Consider the following 27,857-nt stretch of genomic DNA (forward strand, 5'->3'; position numbering starts at 1 on the left):
GAGGAAGGAGGAACTGGGGCTGGCTGAAACTGGAGGACGGCACAGAGCAACCAGTAAGACAAACACAAGGCTCCAGTATTCACAACCTCTGTGGCCACAACTCAGTCCGCCTCTCCTTCTGCCCAATAGAGGGCAGCAAATGTTAAAAATACATTTGTTATCCGGTCACCTTTATGACAATAATAATAGTAATAATAAAACTGAATTAAAGTCTTTATTTTTGGTGAGTGACAAGAAGACTATATAAATGTAGTACAAAGTGTTTTATTGTAAATATTTGAAATACTCCAGTACATTTGTTGTTATAGTTCCAATAAATGGGCTACAGAAAAAAGTAACAAAAATAAATAGATCTCCACTGACAGATATGTGATGCATTGAGTTTTGGGAATGTAATTTTCTTTCTTTTTTATTCTTTGCTTTTAAGACATTGTTTTCCTTACATGTTGTTTGGACATGTATAATGTGTCATCTCTGAGTGGTGATTACATAAAGTCAAGGTTTCTGGTATTAGGTTTGTCCTCTTGTGTTATTTTAATCATGGAACGGCTTTCACAAAATATTAAAATTCATGACCCCTTCTTGATCCAAGGTCTTGTTTCAAAGTCCATTTTCATAACAACATTGATCCTACAGTAATATTTCACTAGTCTGAGACAGATTATACAACAGTACCTATGGCATCTCAACAATGTAAGTAGACTGGCTTTCTGGGCATGAAAGACCATAAATTAACAACAATGATCGATCTTGATCGCTGATTTCCATCAATCATTACCAGCCACAAAAAAAAAATAAAGTCTGAGTTTGAAGATGGTTGTGGTTGGACCCAAGAGTACTAAATGATAACATTACAAAATGGTCTCTAGTTTGATTTTGTATTTCTTTAATGAAAATGGTGATGGTCACAACTGGAGCTTTGCACCTCCAGTGCACTTAGATGGAGGCTCAGTCACTCAGCAACAATGATGAGAAACTAGCCCACAAAGACTGTCATGGTAACGGCATTCTAAACACATCATCACCATTATCCTCCAATTTTCATGCAATGTAGAGCTCCAAATATGTTAGAAAATAAAAAACAGCCCAGAAAACAAATCGTAAAAGACTGGTGAAAAGTGTAAAAATCACTTTCTAGAAATAGAACCAAAAATACTGCTTGTTCCATTTATATCCCTAATTTTGAGTTTCTGGCACTTTAGAAGTAGTAGCTCAGACACTAATTACAAAAACAACAAAAACAGTGGAATAAAGGAACACAACGCCAATATTGTCTGAAGTAAAAAGTACACTGTTTTGCTTGGAAAAATAAGTAAGACAGTCCCTCTGTGACAGATACAGAAAAGTGCCAGAGTTCATAGATGATCCTTCATATTGTTTGGTCTGTTTCTTCATTTCAACAGTGTCCTTCTCTTTTCCAGTCTGTTAAAGCCTGTGTGTGTGTGTTTTGGAGAGTTCTGGCAGACTGGAATGTGCTGAGATCTGTGTGTTTTAAGCCAGGGTCCTCTGTCTTGGCTTTATTCTGGGGTAGAGCTGTTGGGGACAAAAAAAAAATACAAAACATGTCAATAGAACCACTGCAAATTAATATTTCTGCATAGATTCATAGTCTGCATAGACTTCTTATTATTACACTTGGATTGACTCATTTCTCACCCCCAGGAGATTGCGAGGAATGTAACCCTCGATGTCACCCATGCGTGCCCACCACCATTCGATTTCATCCTCGTCTTCTCTGCGGATGATGGTCATACACTCCCCCTCGTGGAACGACAATTCATCAGGGTTTTCATCAGTGTAGTCCCACAGACCATAGACCACCCCCCGGTTCATGATGCCCATCTTCTCTTGCACACCTTAAGGTAGATGGATGTAAATAACAGAGAGGCATAGGGTTAGGGTTAGGGTGTAAGTTTTTTAGCCACAAAAAAAAAAACAAAAAAAACAACAAAAAAAAAAAACAACCCCAAAAACAACAACAACCCCCCCCCCCAAAAAACCCAAAACAAACAAACAAACAAAAAAAAAAAATAGACACAGCACTTAAAAAATACAAGAATGAAGGAACACATATGTAACATATGACTAAAAACAGCTTTCACTGACCATAGAGGAACTGAGAGCATTGGGTGTAGCCTTCCTCCATCTCTTCACATTTATCAGCTGCTGTCTGCATGTCGCTGTAAGTCATAGCAAACACTGCAGCGCCAGATTCCACCAGAAACTTGCAAACTTGCACATTGTTGCAAGATGCAGCACAATGAAGAGGCGTCCTGTGTTAGAGGTAGGTCAAAAAAAAAAAAAAAATCTCACTATTGATACTAATACAGTTCAGGCATTACAGTCTGAATGAACCACACTATATTCAGGATTCTCACATACAGGATTTTGTTAAATCCTGTTAACAATAACTACAGTTCAGAAATGACTGAGGCTGGGCCCCAAGAATCCAAAACAAACCATGTTAGCTGTTAACTTACCAGCCGTCACTGTCAGCAGCATTGACATTGACTCCAAACTGCACCAGAAACTTGACGATCTCTGTATGTCCTGCGCAAACGGCATTATGTAGAGCTGTGATGCCTTCATCATTGGGCTGACTGGGATCCTCCACCTGTGAATGAGAAATTAAAAGACAGCCTCAATAAGAGTTTCATTTAAGCATCAGAAAATTGTGAAATGTAGTGACTACTTTCAAGTTGTGGAATTTAAGCACCATTGAAGCCACGGCATTTTATTGACATAGCAGAAGAGAGATGCCAGAGAAAAGACATTTCTTACTTCATAGATGATTCTCTGGACCAGGTCAAACTCGCCCTCTAGAGAAGAGTCCAGGAGGAGAGCCAGTGGGTTGAATTTTACTCTCATGCTGTGGTCGATGCGTTCAGAGCCAGGCTTGCGCAAGTTGGTCCTCTTTCCCTAAGCATAGCAACAGTGGCAAATTGAAAAAACTATCTTAAAAGGCCATTACCACTAACTGGTATCTGAGATGTGAGCTCCTAGGGTCTTGTCCTGACGTCTGTCCTGCTGAACTCAAAGTGCCCAAACTCTGAATGAGTTCAACCTGGACTGAGAGCAGAGGAGGGACTTGTTTTTCCAGCTCTGAGTACTAATCCAGTTTATCAGCACAAGCACTAAGACATAAGTTTGTTTCTTTAAAATCATTGCTTATGCAACTTGATTATGAACAATTAGCCCACAGTGAAGTAAAAATGCTTTCTTTAGCAAGTGTTTTAAATTGGAACAGGAGGTGGGGAAATGGGTCATAAATGTCATTGGTTGGCCCATTTGGGGTAAAACAAGTCACCTCAACATAAAAACTGCTTAAGGAGTTACACTGAGAGCTTAACTGCAAGAAAATAAAAATGAGTGTTTATAATCTACAAAGATTGCATCTAAGTATATGGGGGAATGCAGGTAGCTATCCGCTTAGTGTAAGCTGAATAAGGCCCATTCTCTCAAAACAATAGCTGTACTTGATAGGGATCAGTTAATTATATAACATCAGAACAGGTCACTTCATGAACTGTAACTCATGATTCCCCCTCCCCCCATTGAACAAACCAACAAATAAACATGTAAGGGATTTTAAGAGCATAAGTGGCATAAAAGAGAGCAACAGAGAGTCGCAATGTGATTCAGCGGTTAGTGTTGGTGATTCATACCGGTGGCAGAGTGACCTGGCCAGTGACCTCAGGTGCCTTCATGTTAAAGGTGTCCTCCCCAAGGCTGTCCTGCTCTGCTCCACTGGGATATGGTGGTGGTGGGTAGGGAGGGAACTCTTCCAGGAAGCCTTCTGGAGGCGGAGGTGGAAGGTTGGGTATTGTGTCTTCCAGGCCAACAGGGGGTGGAGGAGGGAAAGGAGCATTATCTGGCCGGGGAGCTGGATGAGATGGGGGAGGCGGGGGTATAATGACTTCACTCTCTTGGATGGACGAAGGTGGTTTAGTGTGTTCAGCGGGGGCTGGAATGGGGACATTAGCCCCCACGATGTGGGACGGAAGCTGTGCCCCCTCCAGAGCTTGTCCTGGCTCTGATAGCTGGTTCTCTGCACCACTCAGAGGGTTTGGCACATGAGGCCCCACAGATCCCTCCGTGGCCTTCTCTGCTTCATCAGTGTAGGTGGGAGTGGTTGGTGTAGTCACAGTTGTCTCCATAGCTGCCAGTGTGGTCTTCTGATAGAGGAGTTTCTGAATGTTTGGTCCTGCAGGACCCTCTGGTTCAGTGATGGAGCTGCGTTTCTTCAGAGGCCTTGGGGCATTGTAGAGCTTCTTTCTCAGGGCTTCGAGATCACCCTCACTCTGATGTCTGTAGGGGTTGGAAATGAAGGGAAGCAGTTTGGTGGGGCTGAGGGGACGTGGGATGCGCTCTGTTTCTGGTTGGGGGCCCTCAGATGAGCTGGCACCCACAGTGCTGGATCCATGGTCAACTTCAGATTCAGGAGCAGGAGAGCGACGATCGAAGTAAGGGTTCTCTGGATGTTGAGAGCCTCCACTGGGGATCACTGGTTTACCATACACTACAAACAAGGATATTAAACGTGTTAGACTGCAACTGCAAAGTGAGCCAGTTAATGTATCACTACCAAATAAAAAAAACAAAAAAAACAAAAAACAAAACAAAACAATGACTGGCCCTTCATTCATTTTTCTTCCTGGAAAAACTACTTGGCACAACTTCACCGCTTTTCACTGCTGCCTTTCATTTGTAAGATGTAGGTGTAACAAAATGGATTTAGTATCATTAGGATTATGTATCATAGTATTATAACAACGAGGTGAAGCCGCATTTAACAACTGACAAAGTGAAAATTATCTTGTTAAGTAAGTGCTAAATAGTATTTCATAGTTTTTTAATGTTTTTGTATTCGATAAAGAAAATCAACATAATACTGAATTTTTAATAGAAAATAAACCTATATGACAAATCAAAAAAAAAAAATCATCAGCCGAGTTTCTAAACCTTTTATGTAATCTATCATTACATGTTGATATAAACAAGTGGTCATTAACAGTATTCTATTTTTAAAATATATTTTTACTCTAAGCCTTCAATTGCACCCTTAACTGGCAAAGAGCAAAAGTCTCTTTATTATTTCATCTGTATTCTACTATTTTGTTAAAGTATATTTACAAAATAATGTCCTTTCCATAGCATGCATGAAATAAATCTTTAGAACAGACTTGAAGGAGGATAAACATAGTCCACACACAGTCAGTGCATCTGCCTATGATGCTGTGTGTGAAGGGAAGATACAACAGATGGCTTAGCCTCTATAACGGCTCCTGCAGTCAGTGATGTGTGAATATTTCCTTTTTGAGTATGCTGAAGAAAATGGCAGCAGGGAAGATTTGCCATAGAGTGACTGTAGATGGAGGGCTTTACTTTCCTTTTTTACTCAACAGCCTCTTCTGACTCTCTCAGGAGTAAGTTCACACACTAAATACTGAGTGCACACTACGACTACTGAACCCATTATCCATGACCACCTTTATCTGGGCTGCCTCAAAAAAACTATTTATACACTAAATTTAAGAAGTTACAACTGGATATTCTTACCACTGACAAATCCATTGGTGCGGTTCTGGGCCCTGTTTAGAGTGCCCTGCAAACCAGGCTGGAAGGGTTTGTTTGAGCCAGGTTGCTGTGTATACATGGAGTATATGGAGCTGGCTGCTAACGTCTGGGGCTTAGTCAGGGCAGCATCTTTGGAAGAAGGTAATTCTGGGGTAAAGGGCCGTACTGTGGCGGCAGGTGGAGTGTCCTGCTTGGAGGGCAGGGGGAGTGTCTGGCTCTGTGAGGGTGTGAGAGGGCTGCGGTTTTGAGCAGCCTGGGGTTGCTGACTGTGAGGCTTGGCTTTAGGGAATGTGCCAGTGTTGAGGCCTGGTTTGCCATAGGGCACAACAGTGGGGCCCTTTGGTTTCGAGGGCACAGGAGGAGGTATCTTAACTGGAGCCTTGGGAGCAGACTGGAGGGATAAGAGGACAGCAACAGAAAATTAAATGCCAGGGTCCATTCCTTTGGTCATAGAAAAATCTTACTAACAACTTCATTTGTTAAGCATGTAAACATTTAACTGTGCTCTGTTCTCTCTCACCTGGGCATCCCGGACCAGGTCATCACTGCTCTGGTTTTTGCGGAGGGAGGTGGCAGGTGCCTCTGTCGGTTCAAACATAGAAAATGGACGTACCTTCCTGTCCCTCTTCATTTCTGAATCATCTATCCACAGATCACAAGTAGAAGCAATCATCAGTTTCATCCCATGCTCAGCCACAATATAATTATTTAAAATGACAGTGCATAACCCTTTTGGAAACATTTAATCTACTTTATCATCAGTAAACACTTTCATAACTACAGGAATGGAATGCATTGAATTCTCTGTGGAAATACTGTGAAAATACTTTTGGTGTTTGCTCATGTGGATTTCTATTACCTTGGTCTGCATTAGAGTTGGTGTTGGAGATCATTCGTGGGAGTGTCGAAGCAGTACCATGACCGTTAGTGTTGGATACTGGACCTGAAGGGCTCCAGTCTGCCACTTTGGAGGGCTGAAGGCCTGGGGGACCGACAGGAAAGGAGGATTTGAAAAAGAGAAAAAATAAAGACAGGGAGTTTTTATTTATCTTTGTGTAAAACAGGATTTTACATAAAAATAAAAAATCAAAGCATCAATATACATAGTCAAGGCTAGCTTCATTAACTATCCAGGAAAGCAATACATACTTAAGTCACACTGTTTCTAAAGAAACAGTTTAGCAGTATTTTGCCTCCTTCACTTCCTCATTTGTGTTTTTGATTGACTAAGATCCAGCCACTGACTATGCATGTTCACAGGTATCTAGAGTTAGAAGAGCCACAAAACCATGGGAGTTGTACAACTAGCAAGATCAGCATCACATCACAGATGGCAGAAACACAAAAGGTTCCAGCACAGCACTTGCACTCATTTGTTAGATAATATCCATCAATAGTTGGTGGATAAATACACCAACAAACATGAGCACCCTCTGAATAAAACCTGATTGAGTGACTCAGGACATCATACAGAACATCAGTTCAACTGAAGGCTGTGTGTTTTTTCCATTTGACCCATTTAAAGCAGAAGAAAAAGAACTGAAAAGAAATCTCAATAAACAACTGAGCAAATAGCAAAACAAGCAAAAAGGACCAAAGACCAAGCAAAGCAATTGTCAATATATCACTTTAATTTTAATCATACGCAGTGTGATTAAACACATCAAAACAAAGCTTTTGAAAAGCACACACTTTCACACAAACACAAGTGTGTACCTTTTCTCTTAGCCCGGAGCTCTTTCAGAGGCTTAAGTAAGAACATGGCTTCTGAGAATGATGCATTTAAAAGACAGGAAAAACAAAGTGGCCTTAGAACTCCAGATCTCTCTTTGCTCTTGACATGCTGTTGCCTGGGTCCAATCAGGGGGCCCCCCTGAAGGGCCACGCAGAGACCAAAACAACCCTTAGGAGCCTGGCTGTTACTATGCACAGTGTTCTTACTATAGAGGAGCTGGGAATGGCTGTACACCCAGAGCATATTCCTCAGCATCCCCGCCCATCACTACCTCTCTTTTTTCCATACTGCACGTCAACTCAGCATGCAGAAATAATTGTGTGCAACATCATGGCAGAGAAAAACCTGCTACAGTTGCTTCTTGGATGCAGGATTGCTTTATATAGGAAAACATGGGCTGAAGAGAAGTTAAGAAAGGAAACAAGGGAGGCGAATCTCTTGTGGTATTGTTTGGAATGACTCATTTTGGTGTCAGATCATTCATTTTTAATACTGTAAGATGTATGGATGATACAAAGAAAGTCTGTAAGGGGTTAATGTGCTCCTCTCCATCATTGGTTTACCTGGATTCTCTTTTTCTCCATTACACTGGATTTATGCTAAAGCAATGAAATAACAGGTTATGGTGTATAGTCATTGGTCTTTATTTTGTAAGACAAGGGACTTGTTCTGAAAAACTAACTTTTGTGTTTTTAATGTTTTAAATCAGGATCAGATAGGAAATATTCTTGAATGGCCACCAAATTCTGAAAGCAACATTCATGTATTTTAAAACTGGCATTGATTTCAAGCCTTCTTCATTTGCCTCTGTCTAAATAATGCCTGAGACCAGAATAGTGTGAACTGATAGGAGGATTGGCACAAAGAGGCACACGCCATTACTTAAAAACCTGGTTCACTCACAGCAAAGCATATCAAAAACTCCAGAAAATTTCAGAAGGTTGAAACAAAGGTTGAAACAAAGGTTGCTGTTCAGGCACAGCAATACCTAGTCACAACACACCGTCCAGGAGGTAAAGAACTACCTTCTGAGCTTAGAGTCACATCACAATCAGTTGGTGTCCAAGACTCCTCTGCTCCTACTGGAGGCAGGACAGTCAAAACACAAAACAGACCCAGCTCCATGATGACACACATAAAGATGGTCAGGAAGAAAAATTTTGAGTTTGGAGGTGAAAGGCTTTGAATAATTTCTGGTTGCTCACCTGCACCAGCCTTGGTTTGCGGGTCGTGGGCTGGCAGGGTGGCAGTGCCGTCAGGGTAGGCCGGTTTTACAAGCAGGTCATGTCTCACTGGGCCCCGGGGCATAGTGGATGACTGGATGTATGGGCCGACTGCTGCCACACGAGACGGACCTGACTGCTGTCCGGCTTGGCCATCAGAAGGCTGCTGTACAGTGGAAGGGTGGAAGAGACAAGAAGAGGGGAAAAAAAAAGTGGCTGATTGATAAAAGGCAGTGGGAGGAATTTGAATGAACTTGACAAAATGGACAGATAGAGTGTATTAACAAAATGGCTTTATCAAATGTTTTGGTAGTTGTGAAAAAAACAAAACAAAAACAGTAGACATTGAGATGAGCAATGCTGATATTGCATGTTGATCTTATGGTTTATACTGAGGAACATAGAAGCACAACCCTACAATTCAATAACGGTTCATTCAAGTCAGTTAATTTCATATGAATGAAACGGACTGGCACGTCACCAATAGTAACAGGGATATTGTACACTTACACAAATGATAGACTAACACGGATAACTCACTCCTCGTCATTCTGTTTAGTTATTACAGAATACACACGAAATAAGAACATTTACTGGTCAGAGTTGATTCCTAGATTTTATTTGCCTTTATGCTTTCCAAACCAAAAAAACAGGCTAAATTATTTTCTTAAATTTGCTTTAATTTTTTCCACGTGAATTATGGTCAAAATTTTGTTCAGTGCCTCAACTTGCACCTTGTCACAAATCATGTCCCTTGAAATAAGATGAATATGACCCATTTAACCTCTAAAAGACTTAAAAGAAAAAAAACAGAACTGATGGAATATGGATTTAAACACAAGAAATCATATCAGATAGAAAAGATAAGACACATAAATTCAGTTCCAATTCTAGTGTAATTACCTGAAGATGAGCGTCTTTTGAAGCCCTCTCTTTACCAGGATAGCCATTCTTGAGAAAACAAAAGCACAAACATGCAACAACAGTTCAAAATACCAAATAATCCCCCTTTTTCCAACCTAATATTAGCCTTTCCTATGAGTTTCCTGAACTAATGAGGAATGATGGGGTTGGCAGCTCTCAGACTCTCTCTCCAGTCAGTGTGGTTATATGTGCTTGTTGGATGATGTCAGCCAGACATTTGCTCGTTGGTTGGAGGAGAGGGCAGCTTGGTTGGAGAGTGTCTTTGTACTGGAGTGAAAAAGGTCCATTCATTATGATTCCAGGCAGGGTGTGGGTAAATCACCTCCTCACGAGGGCTTATTCAGACATTAATTTTTAAAACTCACGCATGTACACATGCAAAAACAAGCACATGTCCAGCTTTCTCTGTTCTGTTCCCCATTTATTAAATGTATGTTATGTCTAGTGGACATCAAAAGACGAGTTGGGCTCTAGTATTCATCATAATTTATAGAGCATTTGTCTTGTGAAATTCTTTTGTTTAGTGTAGCATGCTGTATTTGAAGTGTATTATTTGTATTTACAAGAGAAAAAAACATGTACCTAAAGACAGAAAACAAGCATATTTTCCTGTTTCTGCTGATGAACTACTATCAAATAATGAAAATCAATGTTTAGGATTAATGGGTTGAAAGTTCATGAATAATCCCAATGATCTCTGAAAGGGACTCACTTGATAAAGAAAACATGAACTGTGCAGAGGATCATGTAAAATTAGTCATGTTATGTCAAAAGACACAACTTAAAATTTGGTATCGTCCAATGAGGATGATTATGTTTTCTTTTTGGTCCCCTTCACATCCTTGCTTTCTGCTTTCAACAGAAACCTTAGCCAGTGTCAATGTAAATTGTTCTTCCTCAGAGTCTGCTTCACAGATGCATCTCTTGACCCTTATTTACAGTCCCATGGCAACCTGTGTTCAAAACAACTCTTGGAAAGAGGAGCAGGGAAGCAGGGACACACCAGGCAGAGAGCTCAGAGTCAAAACCTTTATACCAAGGGCTAGAACAAAGACTGGATTATTCAGCCTTCTGATTTCTCCCATGTTTCGTATATTTCAAATGCATTTCGAAAAGCCTTGAAAATTTTTTCGCAAAGCTGTTGTTGGCCTTTGGTAAATTGGTTGCTATATTTTTTCTAATTCTGTCAAAAGAACAGCTAGAATTCTAACATCTCCCTTGACATTCCTGTGTATCTGTGATGTCAGCCTGAAATCACTACTCCTCTCTCATCTTCAGGATATGTTTGTGCCAAATGGGAGTGAAGACAAAGCTGAATAAGGATGTGGGAGTCTAAAATCAGATGCAACTCTGTGACATGATCAAAACAATGATCAAGCCCCACCAGCTGTCTCAGACAAGAGAAATTAAAGAAAGAAAAAGACTGATCAGAGCTGACTCCTTCAAAAAAGAGGATCACTAGATTTTCCCCACACAGAGTATAACAGGTTTGAGGAGCCTGAGTTCTGAATGACGAGGCATCTTGGGCTTCCAAAGGTAAAGAAACATACATACATAGCCTTTATCATAAGACCACTAGGGGGCGCGCTGATCAAAATCATTTCCATCAGTAATTATTTGATATTAAAATTATTATAAAAAATTAGATGTCAATAGGTTTAACAAATTTAACATTTATGCCTGGGGGTATTCTGTATCAGTTTATGTGACTGTTTTGTGGTTTATTGTTTTGCTTTGATAACACTTACAGGCAAGTTCTCTTTCTGTTGTAGTGCTGCCTTCTTCTTCCAAAGCCGATCTCGGAGTTCATTGATTCGTTTGTCCATGGCAGCTACCTCCAGGTTGCGCTTGTTCAAGCTCTCTCTCTGCTGCTGCAACTTAGAGTTCTGGTCCTGGTTGAGCTTGTTCCTCAGCTGAGTATCAAGAAGGAACAAGACATAAGAATAACAGACATGTCAACATGTTTGCATGTCTGAAGAAAATAGCCTTTAAATATAGTATGGAGTTTAGTTTTATTTTTGCTGTAGTATGGTAAAAAAAAAAATAAAAAAGAAAAAAAAATATATATAGTATGAAGAAATGTTATGTTTACACACCTGTAACTCTTTGTAGAGGCGGTCTAGTTCAGCCACAGAGCTCTGGTTGTCATGGAAGTTTTCCATTTTGCCATTTTTGAGCAACTCAAGCTGTCGACTGAGCTCCTCAACCTTAGATGCAGCCATCACTAGTTCTCTCTGCTTCTGCTGGAACAGGTTGTTCATCTGCTCTATCTCCTCCACTGGAGAAAGAGCGGAATTAAGAGGAGGGGGAAGTGTTGTAGAAGAAGCAACAGACAGAGTGAAGGTGCATGAAAATGAGGGGGACAATGGGGTGAGAAGGAAAAATGCAAGGAGAAACAAAATATCATGAAGGCTAAAGGTCAAAAACAAAGACATTTTTCCATGATTAAAATGAAAATTTTCATGCATCCAGTCATACAATGACCCTTTTAGAAATTTAAAAGCTCACCCAATTTGCCATTGCTGAGGCGTTTCTGCTCCACCTGGCCCTTGAGAGCTCGGACCTTCCTGAGGCGAGTTTCCTGGTTCTCAATGTTTTCTCGGAGGCGCTGCAGCTTCTCCTGCTCAGAGGCTTGCTGCTGCTGACGCTGCTCTTGTTGCTTCAAGTAGCGCAGCCGCTGCTCCTGCAGACAAAAGACAGGAGAAAGGAAGCACAGGACAAAGGTCAGAAACACAATTCCAAAAATACTTCCCTATTGCTTTCACCCATCTTCTACCGCTTATCTGTTTCCAGGTCGTGGGAGGATGCTGGAGCCAATCCAAGCTAACGTTCCGGTTGAAGGTGGGGCGTGTTGCTTTCACTTGTGAGTAATATACAGTAATATACAGTAACAGTCAAAGGTTTGGACACACTTTCCTATTCATTTGAATGAAAAAGTAGACTGGTAGCTTATGGCTGAGTATGCTTTTTTCAGCAGCTACTGTCCAAGTGTCCTCAGGCGATTGCTAGACTGCACACTAAGATATTAAATGAAAATAGAATTGAATAATAAAATAATATAAACCTTTATTGTCATTATACAGGCGCCTGTATAACAAAGTTCGGGGTAGATACAAGTGAGAGTGCATAAACTAACAACAGCCAACACAGGTATAAGGAATACAAGACACATAACATTTAGTAAGACTTTATAAATAAAAGTCTGCAGCGCTAGTGGTCGTGTGTGTATGCCTGTGTGGGTGTTTGTTTGTATGCGTGTGCTCTAAACACTGACAAAATAAAAAGTAGAATGTTGCAAATAGTATTAAAATATTGCACATAAACAGAACAATGGTTGTTGGCTGTTTTAAAATTATGATTCATTCCTTTTCATGTCAACATGACTGGTTAAACATGTGTTAAAGGAACATTGTGTGACACTAAACAGTGTGAAAATTAACTATCAGCCACGAGGTCTCTGAAACAGGCTCCAAGATGTACAAAACACAGCCACAATATGTAGCTGTTCAAGTAATGTGTACTGATGATAATCCCTATTTGTCTACTGTACATGTATGCAGATGTTCATGATGTCATCAAGTGGTTTTCTTGACTTGCTATATTATCCTAGGACATACAAAATCATTGGATCTGAAAGCTAAAGGGAACACAGGTTTGAGCTTTTTTTTTTTTTTTGTTTAATTAGTAAAGTACATAAACCTGGGTCAACAGAGGGGACACCTTTGAAAAATCTTTTGCAAGGAGAATACATTTCTGAGCCGATTGAGAAGAGACATCTACAAAAACTAGATGAGTCCACTGCAGTGAGAATTCAAGGTTAGCAGCTCTCTCATACTTCTCAGGTTATAAAAACTTCACCTACAGGCATGCACAACTTATCTCACCGGTCTTTCAAAACCAAATGCTCTCTGCCTTGGTACTGTCATTCCTGTAAGTACACTAAACTTGTTTTAGTATCTCCGTTTTGTTTACTACCCCACCACCTTGTTCAACCAAAAGAGCCTTCACTTTAATTTTGCTTTTATTCTCTGGCTTCAACTGCCATCTCCTCCATTTAATCCCTTGACCCCCTCTATTCACACATCTCTCTACCAATCCCTGTCTCTGCTTTAATCTTGCATTTTTTCATGCACCTTGGAAGCGAGGAGTTGTTGTTGAGCTTCTATCTGCTGCTGCTGTCTGGCAGCCATCTCTTGTAGCTCAGCCAGTGTCATGTCCATCCGGGGTGTCACCACCTAGATGAGAGTGAATATAAGGAACGTGAATGCTTAGTCTTGTTTTAGTACAAATGCTGAATCTAGTACAAGACGTGAGTGTGAAACAGTGCCCTTTTTGTTTTGACCTTTTCTTTTTGACTCCTGACAAAAAATTAACTTTATAATTATCTCTTGTGATGGTTTTTCTGAATTGAATGTATTTGTGCTTGGCAATTGAAGTTCGCATGTAAGTAAACATAAAGAAACAACTGCTCACAGAATTTGTTTATACGAAATCAAGACTCAAAATGATATTTTTATAAAATATTTAAACATAATGAAGCAATCCTGATTAAATCTATAAATAACTATTTTGCCAGTGACAATATTTCCAGAAATTATATTATCATATAATTTTTTATTGACCAACAAACAGAGAGAAATCGTGAAGACCTACCCCATTTTCCAGCCTTCTGTCTGGGGGACCCTTCACTCCATTTCTTTTTGGCTCTGAACCTCTTGAGCTTCCTATATAACCAACACAATAAAGAGACTCCATCAGATGTCACAATCTACTGCAGAGTTTCATCAATGCTGACTGCCTCAGTTTAGCCCGAGTGATCAAACAGAAAACCGAGCAAACATCTGGCCTTTACAGACAGCTGTCAAAAATGATTGGAACTTCTTGCACTTTTCCTGTTATTGTCTCAGACAAATAACTGCCTAAACTTAGGTGTACTGTTTTCTCTGGAGTGTGTAGCTTTTAGCTCCCCTGGGAAACAACTGGGATCAGTGCTCTTTGTGACTTGCAATAATCTCAGGATTTAACCTAATACATAAGCGTCTGTGGGTGGGTCCTGCAATGTGTGTGCATGTGCTTATCTGCATGCATGAATGTTCTTATATCCAACCATGCCATTGGCATTTGACAGCTGGGGGTAAAGGGCTACGGCAATCCAGATCCCATCCTTAAAGCTTTGGCCTATTACTAAAGCCCTTTAGCTTGCATAATAGTTTTAGATGACCCATGACAGAATGCATGTTAAACGCATACACTGGTTAAGTGTTATTGTGATCATAAGAGTACGCTAAGATTCAATAAGTAACATTTAGTATGAGATTACTAAACTTGAGAAAAAATATGGTCCAGTGATTTGGTGGGAAATAACATTCCCACAAAGCATCAGCTAAGGCATTTAACTGACTCCATACTGCTAGTAGCAGTGGTGTGGTATATCTTATGTGAACAAAACAGACACTGGGGACTGTGTGTTCATCCTCAGTGGCAAAAGAAAAACAAAATATAGAACTGTATTGCAACAATTTAGCAATCAAGCTATTAGTATGGGAAAACAAAAGCAGGCTAAGATAACAGGAGGAGAAAACAGCCATCTAATCTCTCAGCCAGACTCAAGCTGTGAAGGGTAAAAGGGATTTGTTACGCAACTGGGTCTGAGAGGATAGCAAAAGACCAAAATACTACAGTTTTCTGTGTTCCTAAAAAAAGTAAAAAAGTAACAGGCTTGTGACAATGTGACTGGGACACCCTGCTTCCAGCTTGGTTTTCGACAGTTCAGTTCAGTTCAGGATTCAAGGATTCAAGGTTCAAAGTTTTGAGGCCCTCCAAAAAAAAAAAAAAAAATTGCCTTTGCCTGGATAAAGGGAGTTTTCAGAGTATTCAGAGTACCTGAAAGAGGAAATGTAGTTTGGTTTGCCTTTGCCTTGTCAAACTGGTTAGTAATGCAATTTTCCTTTCACAATTGCTTAACCCTAGAGTGCATGTGAGCATGTTCAGATACTCCAAGCATTTCTGGAGCAAATTCTGTGAGTCTCAAATATGTTCTCTCATCAACTCTCATGTGGAATAAGTTGTCTTTCTGGGGTTTGTTCTGGAGATTTCGGAGACATTTACCTGATTCCCTACCAGGGGCTCGGTTGTGACGCAGGAAGAAGCGCACTTCTGCCCTGTGCTGTCCCCATCTTTGGAGCACATCTAGCATCCTCTCACCCTCACCTACAGCTCGTTCTGCAGATGGGAAATATGAAAACACGTCAGCACTCAGATGCAAGGTAAAAATGCAACCAAATTCAATATTGACTCAATGTAATTATATTAAGCTCAGTAAAGTTAAAGCATGTGACAGCAACAATGTAGGTCAAATGTGTATGCATGAGGCTACTCTGTGAAACCTGTCTAACTACTATTCTGTGACTGCTGGCCCACACTTGAAGGAGATTCATTACATCAGCACCATCTGAATGTAGTTGAGCTTTCTGGGCAATGACCCCTGGAGCAACACCTGTGATGTGTTGTCAATTATTCTGGCTGGTACCAAATCATCATCTATTACAATTTCTTACTGCTTACGACCATTTCATTACACCAATGGACTGCTACATTACTGTCAACTAGATGTCAACAAATCTGTTCTCTCTAGTCAAGTACTACTCTTTAATCAGTTCCTACAAAATAAATCAATAAGCATCATAACACAGAGTTTATTAATATCTTATCTAAATTTGATGAAAAATGCCATGTCTGTGTTTTCAAGGAGAGTAAGCAAGATGAGACACTTTTTTCTTTTTAGCAGTTAGTCTCTTTCCAGACTACTTGTGGAAGTACTCAACCCCAATAATTGGCACTTTATACACTCTTATGGCAGCATTACCATGGAAACGGCTACAAAGCCGGAGTCCTTAGTTGTGATTCTGAATACTTCCTGACTCATTGCCCTGTTCAGACCTGACATTAATATGCATCTACACTAGTGTGATCACAAGTAGGCAGCGCTAGGCACATCTGCTCACACCTGGCATAAAAATGCATCTCAAGTGAACACTTAGGATTGGCTTTCACTTTCCCACTCTTATGCAAATAAACGTGTGTTGTTGTTTTTAGTCAATCTGGAAGATGCACTGTCAATGCGTGTATGAAAGAGAAAAAGAGAGGTAGAGAAAGTGAGGGGCAAGGAGGGGCTGAGTGAGTAATTGCACATCTGATAACTCTAGAATGAAATAAGGATTTAGCCATTTGGAATACTAATATAATAATAATTATCATTAACAATCATTAAGATTCACTAAGAAACTGCGTGGTGGGACTAATTACTTGGCCATGGTGGATTTGCATTCATACTGCTGAAAGAATGTGACAACATGTAGGCTGGATCACCTGAATGTGGTGTCAGTGACTGCATCTCAAATTTATCATCAATGCTTCTTCACCCTAAATGGATGCGTAATGCTAATTCTGACCTAGGGATGCACAATGATTTTTGATCAATCTTGAAAAAAAAAATAAATAAATCAAACAAAAATGCTTCATGTGATCATCATTTTGTCTTTACAAAGGGAGTCATTTCCCTTTTTCTCAGCCACAACCAAAAATATTGTGTTATTACTTAACATGTGAAATGAGCCTTTCATTTTCAAATTTGGGCCTTATATGTGTTGTTGAAGTCACGTTGTCTCGGAAAGCCTTATTTTTTAAAATAGATGCTTATTAGGTGAATTCCCCACAATTAAAGACACAGTTGAATAGCCTGCCACTTCCCCTTATGTTGTATTGGGTGCACAGTGTGTGGAGCTGACGACTGACAATTGAAAGGTGAAAATGACTCTCCCCAACCTGTTCCCCACACTTTGACTGAAAATCCAATATTTGCATGTGTGTAGATGGATAAACACAATACTGGGTACACTGGCACTATCACTCACCAGATCCACGCCACATCTCAGACAGGTGGCAATCTGTCTCCCCTGGCTCCTTACACAACTCCACCACATCCCGGCACAGCGTCTCCGGGGTAACGGGAACCTCAGTAAAATGCTGGTCATTGTTACTGAGGTATACTGTCAGGAACATCTGGGGAAAATAGGGGAAGGGGGAGAGGCAAAATAGATACAGAAGTTAAATAGAAATACAAACTAGAAAATCCAAGCCACAGAAGAAACAGTCAACACTTCATTCATATAACACAAATCTCTGTAAGTGTGACCCTATTTTCCTGTGAATCACTGTGAGAGAGACATGTTTCACTGATAGCAGTATCCATTTTCCAACCATGGTTCCTCTGTGTCAACAATTAAAATCAGAGGCCAACTCACAGGAATCCATTTCACTCCATGCCATTTAACTGCTAACCAGAGCTGTCACCACTGTGATCCCTCTATATAAACACACACACTTAATGTGCCTGCCAAGCAATCAGACAGAGCAGACCGCTGAAGGCTCCAGAGAAGCTCGACTTCTGTGTCAGCATGTGACTGACAGATGGTAGAGACCGGCATAACACTATCTAAAAGGAAATGGACTATGTCAATGAAACTGTCACTGATACAACTGGAATGTGAAATGTTTGCTACAGCAAAAAAAAGAAAAAAGAAATGAACCTGTCAAACAGCATGTATCTAAAATGGTGGCATTCTTGTTCATAATAAGACAGCTCCTCTGTTGCTTTCAACCATTTTAAAGAGTGACCCTATTATCAAAAGGGAAATAAAAGTAGGCCATGACAAAGTAAAGCTTCAAAAGTCAATTCAGATATGCTAATCTTCATCTCTGCCTGTGATACTTTAAACCTACACAAACACTGAGAGAAAACATGAAAGTGAAGTAGAATTACTGCCTTATGGTTATATTTTTCAACCAACCAGCCAAGTTGCAGGAAATATATCCATAGTCTCAAAACTAAGACACAACATTGAATGTTATATCAAAGTGATGTTGCCCTTTGACTAACCAGGTATAAATGTTAAGCCTTGATCATCTTATCCTACTAAATATGTCTGGGTTTTTTTTCTGTTGGAATTAGTGTGAAGAATTTGCGAATGTTTTTCAGGTTATGGTGACCAGGACGTTTGACCATCAAATTCTTATCAGTTTATTTTTCAGTCCACAAGCCTCTACAAATAGAATATGCTCAGAATTCTAATGTGATCTAATGTTTGGAGAGACAGCTTTGCTAAGGCTATGAGAAAACCGAAAGCATAAGAATGTATGGCACCATGTAAGTGAGTCATTCTGTTTCAGCTCTAGGTTTATAACTCCGTGTATTGTCTTCAAAGTGATAGTGAATAGTGGTACAATAGTTAAGCAACAGCCCAAGGCCTACAATAACCTGCAAAGTGTATAATTGCCAGAATAGTATTGTTGTTAATGTCCTAGACCTCCAGGTCATACTGTCAGGTTTTTCTGTTCTCAGCATGCTGTTGTGAACGTCTGTGCCTACAGGGGCCACGGTGGTAACATCAGGTCAAAAAGGTCATAAGCACAAAGAGATTGGGGGTTGAGCATACAATGCAGCTGTAGCCACAGTCCAGAAACAACAGTATTTTGACTGCATCTGAAGTGTGGGGTGCACCAAGCAAAAGTACAACTGCTTTAAGATAAGTGGCTTTGTCCTCCCTTTTCTTCTTGTGAAACGTACTGAGTGGGCAAGTGATACATTTTCTCTGAAAATCTTCTTACCAACATGTCCAAACAGAATTTTTCCTCCCTATAGTGATGTGCTGAAGGTGGAAGCAGAGGGAAAGAGTCTGACTCACAGGACCTGACTCACGCTGTTTGTTCCACTGGGATCTAATAAAAGATCCCCATCAATAGAGCAAGTAAGTGGCGAGTCATCCTTATCACTAATCTACAATACCAAAAGTTGTAAGCAGACATTGCTTGTATTTTTCACCACCATAGAGAAAAAAAACTGACCAGAATATTATTTACTATTTTTGACATGCCATTCAGAGATAAACTGGAATTAGTTAAACTAATAAATGATACTGTCAAAGATAATAATAAAAAATTGTGAAATGGCAGCAATTTCATGTAGTCTACATGTAGCCAAGGATTCCAAAGAAGCCATTCAAAGATGAGCACAGAGCAGCTGACATCATCACAACTTCCCAGCAATGTAGGACATTCAAATGACCCGGTCAGTATTTGGACAGTGAAAGAGAGACAACAGAATGGGGGGGTGGAGGTTGGGATGGGCTGAAAGAGTGTGAGAAGACAGAAACACTTATGGGAGGTGAAAAGAGGTTTGGTGGCAAAGCCTTCACTGAAAGCAAATTCTCCACAGCACTAAAGTTAATGATCCAGAGCAACCACTAACCAGTCCTACCGTCAGTTTGGATGAGTTAGCACTTTGCTGCGGACCTTCATCCACCTAATGCCTGCAGTCACAGCTCATGGCCTACAATTCTGCATGTGTGATATAGATACATAATTGATTAAGCTAACCAGACTTTCATACATCTTTTTAGCAATCGGTTTGGAACGTTAAGATGCCAAAGGAGTGCAGTAATACATTCTTTTTTCCCCTAACAACGTTTAGATCTAGAGATTAGAATCATGCATGAAATGGCTGGCCAAATGAACAGTGTCTGAAAATAACAGGTCTGGTTTGATGTGAAATTATCAGCCGAAGAGTGTGTTCAAGGTACTACTTCACGTGTATTTCTTAATGCAAAAAACCGGCACATTGGATGCAGTCTTCTATTGAGGATGAAATTTGATGCCCAAACAACAGGGCCATCTGCTAGTGTTGTGAAGAGAGAAAAGACTGTGAGGTGGTCTACCATGACAGAGAAGTGAGATGTGTCCTGACTACATGTTTCACTTCAGCCACACAACTTGAGAGATCATTAATTATTCGTCGATGTAACAGCCAGTAAAACCAATTGGCTCAATAACAATCTGACAGGTCTGCTTCAAAACGAACTGATAAAACCAACAGCAGCTACTTAAGCAGAAAGGAGAAAGAATCACCTTAGGTTTTCTAATGCAACCAGCAGAGAGAGGCTTTGAGTGGTTTGATGAAAATGTGCTCCACTGGCCTTCTGACTATCAGGGGGATGACAAAAACAACTGCTGAATTGCACTTCCTTCGTACCTGTGACAGGGCTTAAAGAGTACTGTGGGACAGAGAAGGATGTGCTGCAGCTATATTGCTAATTGTATCATGACAACAGCTAAATCAGAGCTGTCTCTCAAGGTTATGGACTGGTATGACAACTCGAATTGCAAACTGACATTTATAGGCAATGTAAAGTGCGTCTTTATACTTCATCCGGCAATGTAGATGTTCTCAAAGCAAAGCAGCATTGGGCTACATCATTGGGGCTATATCTCAGTGACTATAATCTGTTACAAAAAAAAAAAAAGAGCTCTAAAAAAAAAAAAATAACAATAAAAAGACAGACAACAGGCTCTATATTATAAAAGTCATCTTGAATTCAAAAGCCTGCAGCTAGGCCATAGCTACTGTGCCATAATGGATGGAGCCAAAGCCAAACATTCCTCTCACCACATTTCACTATTCAGAACCTGGTTTAAGATGTTGAAATCCACAATAGTCAGGTATTGCACTGAGTCAGGTAGAACAAAAATCTACACAGTCTTAATGGTCAAGGGTATGTACGTCTCTCAGAGATGAAAGGCTAAAACACATCAAACCCCCAGACAAAAGACAGTGTAAGAACATATCTAGAGAAGAGTGACTACAGCTGGTGGCACTCATTTGACCTGCTCTACTGAAAAGGGTCGAGAGGTTGAGAAAGACACACTGAGGGAAAAAAACAACAAAAAAAAAAAAACAACAACAACAACAAAGAAATATACTGTAACAGATGTTCTGGGTTACTGCATGGAAACCAGTGTCTTGTTTAATGATTATGTTCTGTATGAAGTTAAATAAGCCACAGTGCCTGTAGGGGGATTCTTTGAGATGTTTTATATTAAATACTTTAGCTATATATTATACTGCCAATGAAATATTAAATTGGCAATTAACTGGATAAGAGTTGGATACCACTAAAAGACAGAGGGACTCTAAGAGAGGGAACAAGCTGTTCAAGCATTTCCATTTGTTTAGAAAGAGGAGATGAGATGATTTAAACTGAAAGATCAACACTGTGCCGGTAACCAATTACAAGAAGGAATGCTGTGCTAGTATGTCTGTGGCACTCCCACTGATCATTCAGATAACATACATGTGTACTGGAGTATAAACAGAGCATAAAGTTGTTGTTTTTAGGCAAAGATTTTCATGTTGAAGGCAAGTCAAAAGTCAGAACAATCCTTGATTGTCCTGAGAGCATATCAATCCCTGTATTCCACCTTGAAAATACGTTCCAACCTTGTGAGGGTCAAATCTACTCCATTAGTCTCTCAAGAACACTGTCCAAATACAATTGGCCACATATTGAGTTAAGTGTGATCAAAATTGTCAGCCGCTGCAGTTTCTCATTTCCAAGAATAGACAAATCACATAGAAAGTACTATAATGGAATTACTCTGCACCATCAGGAGAACTAGCAAATTAATCCCAAGCTTGGCCAAGACACTTGACAACAATTTAATGAAAAACACCAACAGCAACAACAGAGATTGTTCATTATCTTAGTTGGGTGTTAAAGGAAAAAAATCCAACTTCATGTTCTTGGGGCTATTAGCAAGTAACAGATTTTCTAATTACAATTCTTTGTTTTTTTTTTCTCCTTATTTTTTTAAGATGAAGTTACAAAATGTGTCTATTTTCATTGGAACTGCAACAAAATTGTTTCCCTTAATAATTTATCCAAGATTTCTTTTTTTTGTCAGTCTGATTTATTTTCATTCATTCATTCATTCAAAAGATGAGGGCTAGGGATAAAATAAAAATAAAAAATAAAAACTTAATTTTTAATCCCAATCAGAATATCCCATTGGAGTAATTCCAAGAAAATATCCAAATTTGGAACAATAAAATGTCATTAGTAATTTGTTAGATTTATACATTTTATGCTCATGGAGCTCAAGTAACTGTTCCAACTGTTGCAAAGGCCTGATTACAACTTCCTTCTACCAAAGGAGCAAATAATAATCAGGTGAGGTCGGAATTCATAAAAGAATGCTATACAAATCACTTATGTTGATTATTTTAGCAGCTGAATCATTGAAATTATCAAGTTGGGACAACTGGGAAAGTGAACAATGAGAGGTAGGGTGGCCATAACGGAGGGTTCTCAATTTAGGGTCATCTGTCCAAACACACTTTCAATTACAGATATTGCTGTGGTAAGCAAATGAGTCAAGCAGGTCTTGTTGAAAAATTCACCTCTGAATCTGATTATAAGTTTGTAAGAGACTGCAGCAGCATCTCTCTGTCACAGCTTTAAGAGTTGACACAGTTCCAGCACATGAGCCCTTCAAAAAGGAGAGGCAGCAGAAAACTCCCTCATGGCTTTATGCATCTCTTAATCGCGCTCTCTGACTTTATCTTCGCTGCATTGGGGAATGAGGGAGAAAAGGTCAGGGGTAACAAACAGCAGAACACACAGGTAATCAGAACCTACAGTTGTCTCATTCAGCTGCAAGATTCAGAAAAAACAAGCAGCTTTTACAATACAGTGAAGTTGCAGCAAGCTGTGACTCCTACATCAGGGCCTCTTCTCTATCTGCATTGCAGTACTTAGCCTATCACTTCATAATCAGCACTCTCAAAATACTCTTCCATTCCAGGCTTATGTGATAAGACAGTTCCTACTTTGTGTTTATCTGAGAAATACAGGAAATGGGAGTCAAAATTAAGCAGAACAGGGCAAATGTCCTTTTCTGTAGTTTGAGCTGTCTTGAGAGGGGATGAAGTTGTCTTTATGAAGAAAAAAGGCCACAGCAACATTTTCAGACTTAAATTACCTAAAACTTCTATCTAATAAATTCTACCTCTTGCATCAGGTTCTGCTGTGTGAAAAATCATTTTTTAATCAATACTTAGCTTGTGGGGGAGGCTAACAACCAGGAACTAGCAATTGAAAATGTGGCAGAAACACTAATTGGCTTCCTAAAAAAATGCACACAGAATTGTGGTGGTTAATCTATCATATGCAAAGTAGTCCGTGATGGAGCAAAGAGACTGAAAAACCAAGGAAGCAAAGTTCCAATGCAGGAATGTTTTTGGGACTCAGGAACATGAGTCACATTTGGATTACCAAGTCAAGGGTCCAAATTTAGTTTTCTGTCCCCATAAAAACCCATGGACACAGGGATCACCAAGAAGCACTGCTTGAACAATGGCATGTCTTTTGCTTGCCCATTCCATGATTCAACCCTGATACATTCATGTAATTTATCATCTTGGGGTTGTAAATTTGTAAATACAAATCATGATGTGTATTTACCAGAAAAGACTCCCTCTTTAAATGTTCTACTGTCGCAATGTTCTGTACTAAGAAATTTCACATTGATTCTTTCATGATCCATGTCTGTTTATTGTATTTTTTCTTATTGAGTGTTGGTGTGGATATGTGCTGCTGTGATACTGTGAATCCCCCCCTTGGGGACTAATAAAGTCTGTTCTGTTTAATTCCATTTAAGTAAGCTGATAACTGCTCAGATGGCTCCACTGTGGTTCATCTCAAGAAAAAAAAAAAAAAACACGCTAATGTTATGCTGGTACTGTATTGGTGCACTGAAGATACTAAAAAACTGCATTATTCAGTTGATTGTACACTGATTGTAGAGTAACACAAAATTGTGTACAAAATGTTACAGTACTCAGCCATATCAGATTATTACAGAGATAAACAATTTGCATTGCAATTAGAATCTAATAAACTAACAGAGAAATAAATTTTCAGGCATGAGTCAAAGCATGTTCTAATCTGTCACTGATGTGACTGCCTAACCAACAAATACTATCTCTCAGAGTAAACACAAAGGGTCTGTGTTGGCCACTCAGGTTTCTGTTGATACACACAGCAAAGTCAAACTCCACAGAGCATCACCTCATTTTCCCACCATCATAACACCACCACAAAGTTTAGCAACTGTGATATCTGTTGCGGTGAACCAAGACATTGTACAAATATGGATGGTCAAAGCACAGAAAACGTAATGGTTCAAGTCATGTGAACCTAAGTTTATCTACCTGAAAATCTACACAGCAAGCACCTGTAATCTTGGGAGAGGAATGAGGAAGGGATGTGGGATTTGTATATGCAACATTTGAATTCCAAACACATGCAGTAAGTTTCCCTGACTATTGCTAACATGCTAAATGAACAGTGTACTGACTTTAATTTATATTGACAAAATGTACACCAAAATTTCATTTGGACAAATAAACCAATAGACAATTAACACTTTGCTATCACATGTAAACTTAACAACATCTTTAAACAGACACTAGACAAGTGTACGTCAAGGGTAAATGAGTTGTCACATGCAATGGTTCAATAAAGGGTGAGCATCCCTTATCAGGATGCTGCCACAGCACAGGCACACACAATGTGCTCTCTACTACACACTAATAAAGAGTCGCTGCAGCTCATTGTGTTCTGGAAACAGTGCCCCCCTATTTCCTATTCTCAGCTTGCAATTACGACACTGCATTCTCCCCACCCCCACGAGCCCCGAGCCTGGACAATCGGGGTTATGGGCTATGGGTGTAATTTCTGAGACAATACCTCATATCAGACATGGCCACATAAAGACCCTTTTGGTTTATCAGGCAAAAACCAGAAACTGCATTTCATTCAAAGACAAACGCTGACATTTTGAAAGGTCGGGTAAATATGGTAAATTACTTGGCTTGGCATGGTCTCATGGCATGTAAATAAAATGCATCTTATAAGACACCATATAAGGGTGTCCATAGGAAATGAGCATTATGACAGCCAATGTGCCAGTTGCAGACTGATGTCATGCACAAGACAGGAGTTATCACAATTTGACTCTTTTCCCATTGATAAGAAGATTAATTCACTGATCAAGCCGATTTACTGGAGGCACATCTGAGCATACAAAGCCAACATAGTATAGCCTAAGCATAGTCACACAAAGATAATTATGCTCCATCATTTATCGCTTCATATCATCAATGCAATCAAAGCATAACTGCCTATGACTTTACATATAATAGTAAAAAAAACAAACAAACAAAAAAAAACGGCAAAAACAAAAAACAGGCATAGTTTGGGAACACTGAATACATCAACATCAATGTTCTCTCTAATGACGCAATTTTCTATGAACTAAATAACCTATAACCGGGCAGCAGGGCATACTGGTTAGCGCTGTTGTCCCATAATATTAAGGATGCTCGGTTCCCAGGCCTGGGGCCTTTCTGTGCAGTGTTTGCATGTTCTCCCCATGTTTGCGTGGGTTTCCTCCAAGTACTCAGGTTTTCTCCCACCGTCCAAAGAAATCATGTTAAGGTTAATTGGTGACTCTAAATTGTCCGCAGGTCCGAGTGTGAGTGTGACTGGTTGTTCGTCTCGGCTTGTTGGCCCAGCGATGGACTGGTGATCTATGCTATTTGAAATAGCATAAAACTACAGCTTAATGGTACTAGTTTTTTTTTTAACAATTACTTGCTTAATCCGATTTACATCAAATTAACAGACAACTATTTTGAGAAAACAAAACATCAAAAACTCACTGGTATTGAAAGTGTAATAAAGACGTATTCCTTGTGAAAATATTTGTAGTTAGTAGTAAAACTCTGGAATTAAAATTTCTAGCCACTGATCACTCATTGCCACTGCAGCCATTCTTTGAAGTTTGCTTCTTTACCAGTAAGGTTGCAGATTCATGACGGACAAGTAAGAAATCAGCATGATCAAAAATCCAGTCACCCTTTCTTCATGTTGTGAAGGTTATTGCTCTCCAATGAGCACATGCACAGAGACTACTGCCTGCTGTCTCCTCAGCACACATCAAAGAAGTGCTGAGAGACAGCGGCTTGCTCTGCAGTAAAAGCAGTGGACCTCTGATGATGATGATAGTGATGACATGGCAGGAGTCCAGAGCAGATGTGGGCGATGTGCCAATAAGACTTGGCAGGTGCCTTCTGCTTATTGTATGTCCCAACCACGATTTGTGTATTATTACTAACAAAGCTACGAAATGAAGTGAATGCATCTAGAATTTATTCTATCATGTCCCGAAAATGTTAACTAATCCCATTACAGGACATACTAATAAAACAAGGCGTTTGAAGCAGGAGGTGTCTTCCTGGTGGAAGAAAATAGGAGACAACCGTGCATCTGTTCAATTACTCGAGAAAGCAGATATATAATGCAACTTTCCGATAATCGCCTGCTCAGATCACACAAACACACACACAGCTGGCTCGGCTAAAAAACTTCACGGCACAAACCTGTGTTGCCATAGTAATAACACAAAGCAGCAGCCGTATCAACTTGCCACGTCCATTTAAATGTCCAGGTAATCCTCCATTGCTAGGTTAGCGCGGGGATCTAATGTCGAAAAACAGGAACACCAATCCTTGGGACAGCGTTAAAACCTGCAGCTATGCGAATGAAACATTGAACTCACCGGCATCATTTTAGCGTCGTACCGCATTTAGCTAACAAACACAGCATGAATCCTCCGCTGGCTCTTCGACCAGCGATCACTTTAATCCAACAGCCGAAACCCGCAACGGGCAAGGCTACTTTCTCCTCCTCTGGGGTTCCGTTCTGTATGAAGAAAGAACAAGAAATCAACACACGCAAACACACGGCAGGTGGCTATATAACACACCTAGCTAACGTTTAAAAAGCAAAACACACTGATGTTAGTGTGCCCCGCGGACCTGTTGCAACAACCCACAAGGCCTTCACGACAAAACTTTCCGTTGTAGTTGCGCGAGCATCGCTCACAACTTTCTACCGCCTCGTCACGAGCGCTCAGCACGACTACAACGGCTCGTTTTTTCAAACGAAAAGGACCCCTCGCTTAAAAAAGAAACGCAGACTAAAAATAAATGCTGTTTTCTTGCTTTTTACCTAGCCGCGAAGACGCTGGAAACTCAGCCCGATACCACCGCTGACTGACAGTGTTGCTCGGCAGCTCCTAGCCGATCCTGTAGTGACGTAGAGAGAGGAAACTCATTCCACTTTGGAATTCAAGCCCCGCCCCTTTTTAAAACGGAATCCGCTCCCCACCGCCCAGACCTGTCCGGGTAAACAACCAACGACACACAACCAGACACACACTTTTAACACTTCTAACACCGATCAAAGTCAAACGTGGACTTCAACAGTCCAAGAAAACCCAATTCATCAGTTATCAGTGGGAATGAACCTTGAGTTGAATCGGATCGGTGTAAGAGGTCTCACTCTGACTATTTTGGAAAAGCTGTAGAGGGAAGAATCCAGAAAACATACACCCTTGTGACTGCTAGCGTTGAATATATGGATAGCATTTTACTGATGTAC

General features: G+C 40.1%; 1 protein-coding gene across 3 annotated transcripts; it reads right to left on the reverse strand.

The window, feature by feature from the left end:
- Positions 1 to 248: 248 nt before the first annotated feature.
- On the reverse strand, positions 249 to 27,501 carry tp53bp2a (tumor protein p53 binding protein, 2a). Of its 3 annotated transcripts, none has more exons than XM_029520438.1 (20): positions 27,426 to 27,501; positions 26,974 to 27,116; positions 17,373 to 17,520; positions 15,568 to 15,681; positions 14,113 to 14,183; positions 13,593 to 13,694; positions 11,968 to 12,142; positions 11,556 to 11,737; positions 11,208 to 11,372; positions 9,439 to 9,486; positions 8,518 to 8,698; positions 6,437 to 6,559; positions 6,098 to 6,219; positions 5,560 to 5,968; positions 3,666 to 4,519; positions 2,782 to 2,919; positions 2,481 to 2,614; positions 2,107 to 2,273; positions 1,657 to 1,856; positions 249 to 1,533 (listed from the first exon to the last, which is right to left on the reverse strand). In XM_029520438.1, the coding sequence occupies exons 2-20, from the start codon at positions 26,998 to 27,000 to the stop codon at positions 1,492 to 1,494; spliced, it is 3,402 nt and encodes a 1,133-aa protein (XP_029376298.1). In that variant the 5' UTR covers positions 27,001 to 27,116; positions 27,426 to 27,501; the 3' UTR covers positions 249 to 1,491. The 3 variants fall into 3 exon arrangements, with proteins under 3 accessions (XP_029376298.1, XP_029376297.1, XP_029376299.1); XM_029520437.1 differs by having other exon boundaries at positions 8,518 to 8,701; XM_029520439.1 differs by lacking the exon at positions 9,439 to 9,486 and having other exon boundaries at positions 8,518 to 8,701.
- Between the last annotated feature and the right edge of the window lie 356 nt (positions 27,502 to 27,857).

Source organism: Echeneis naucrates, chromosome 15, assembly GCF_900963305.1.
Source record: "Echeneis naucrates chromosome 15, fEcheNa1.1, whole genome shotgun sequence".
NCBI classification, from domain to species: Eukaryota; Metazoa; Chordata; class Actinopteri; order Carangiformes; family Echeneidae; genus Echeneis; species Echeneis naucrates.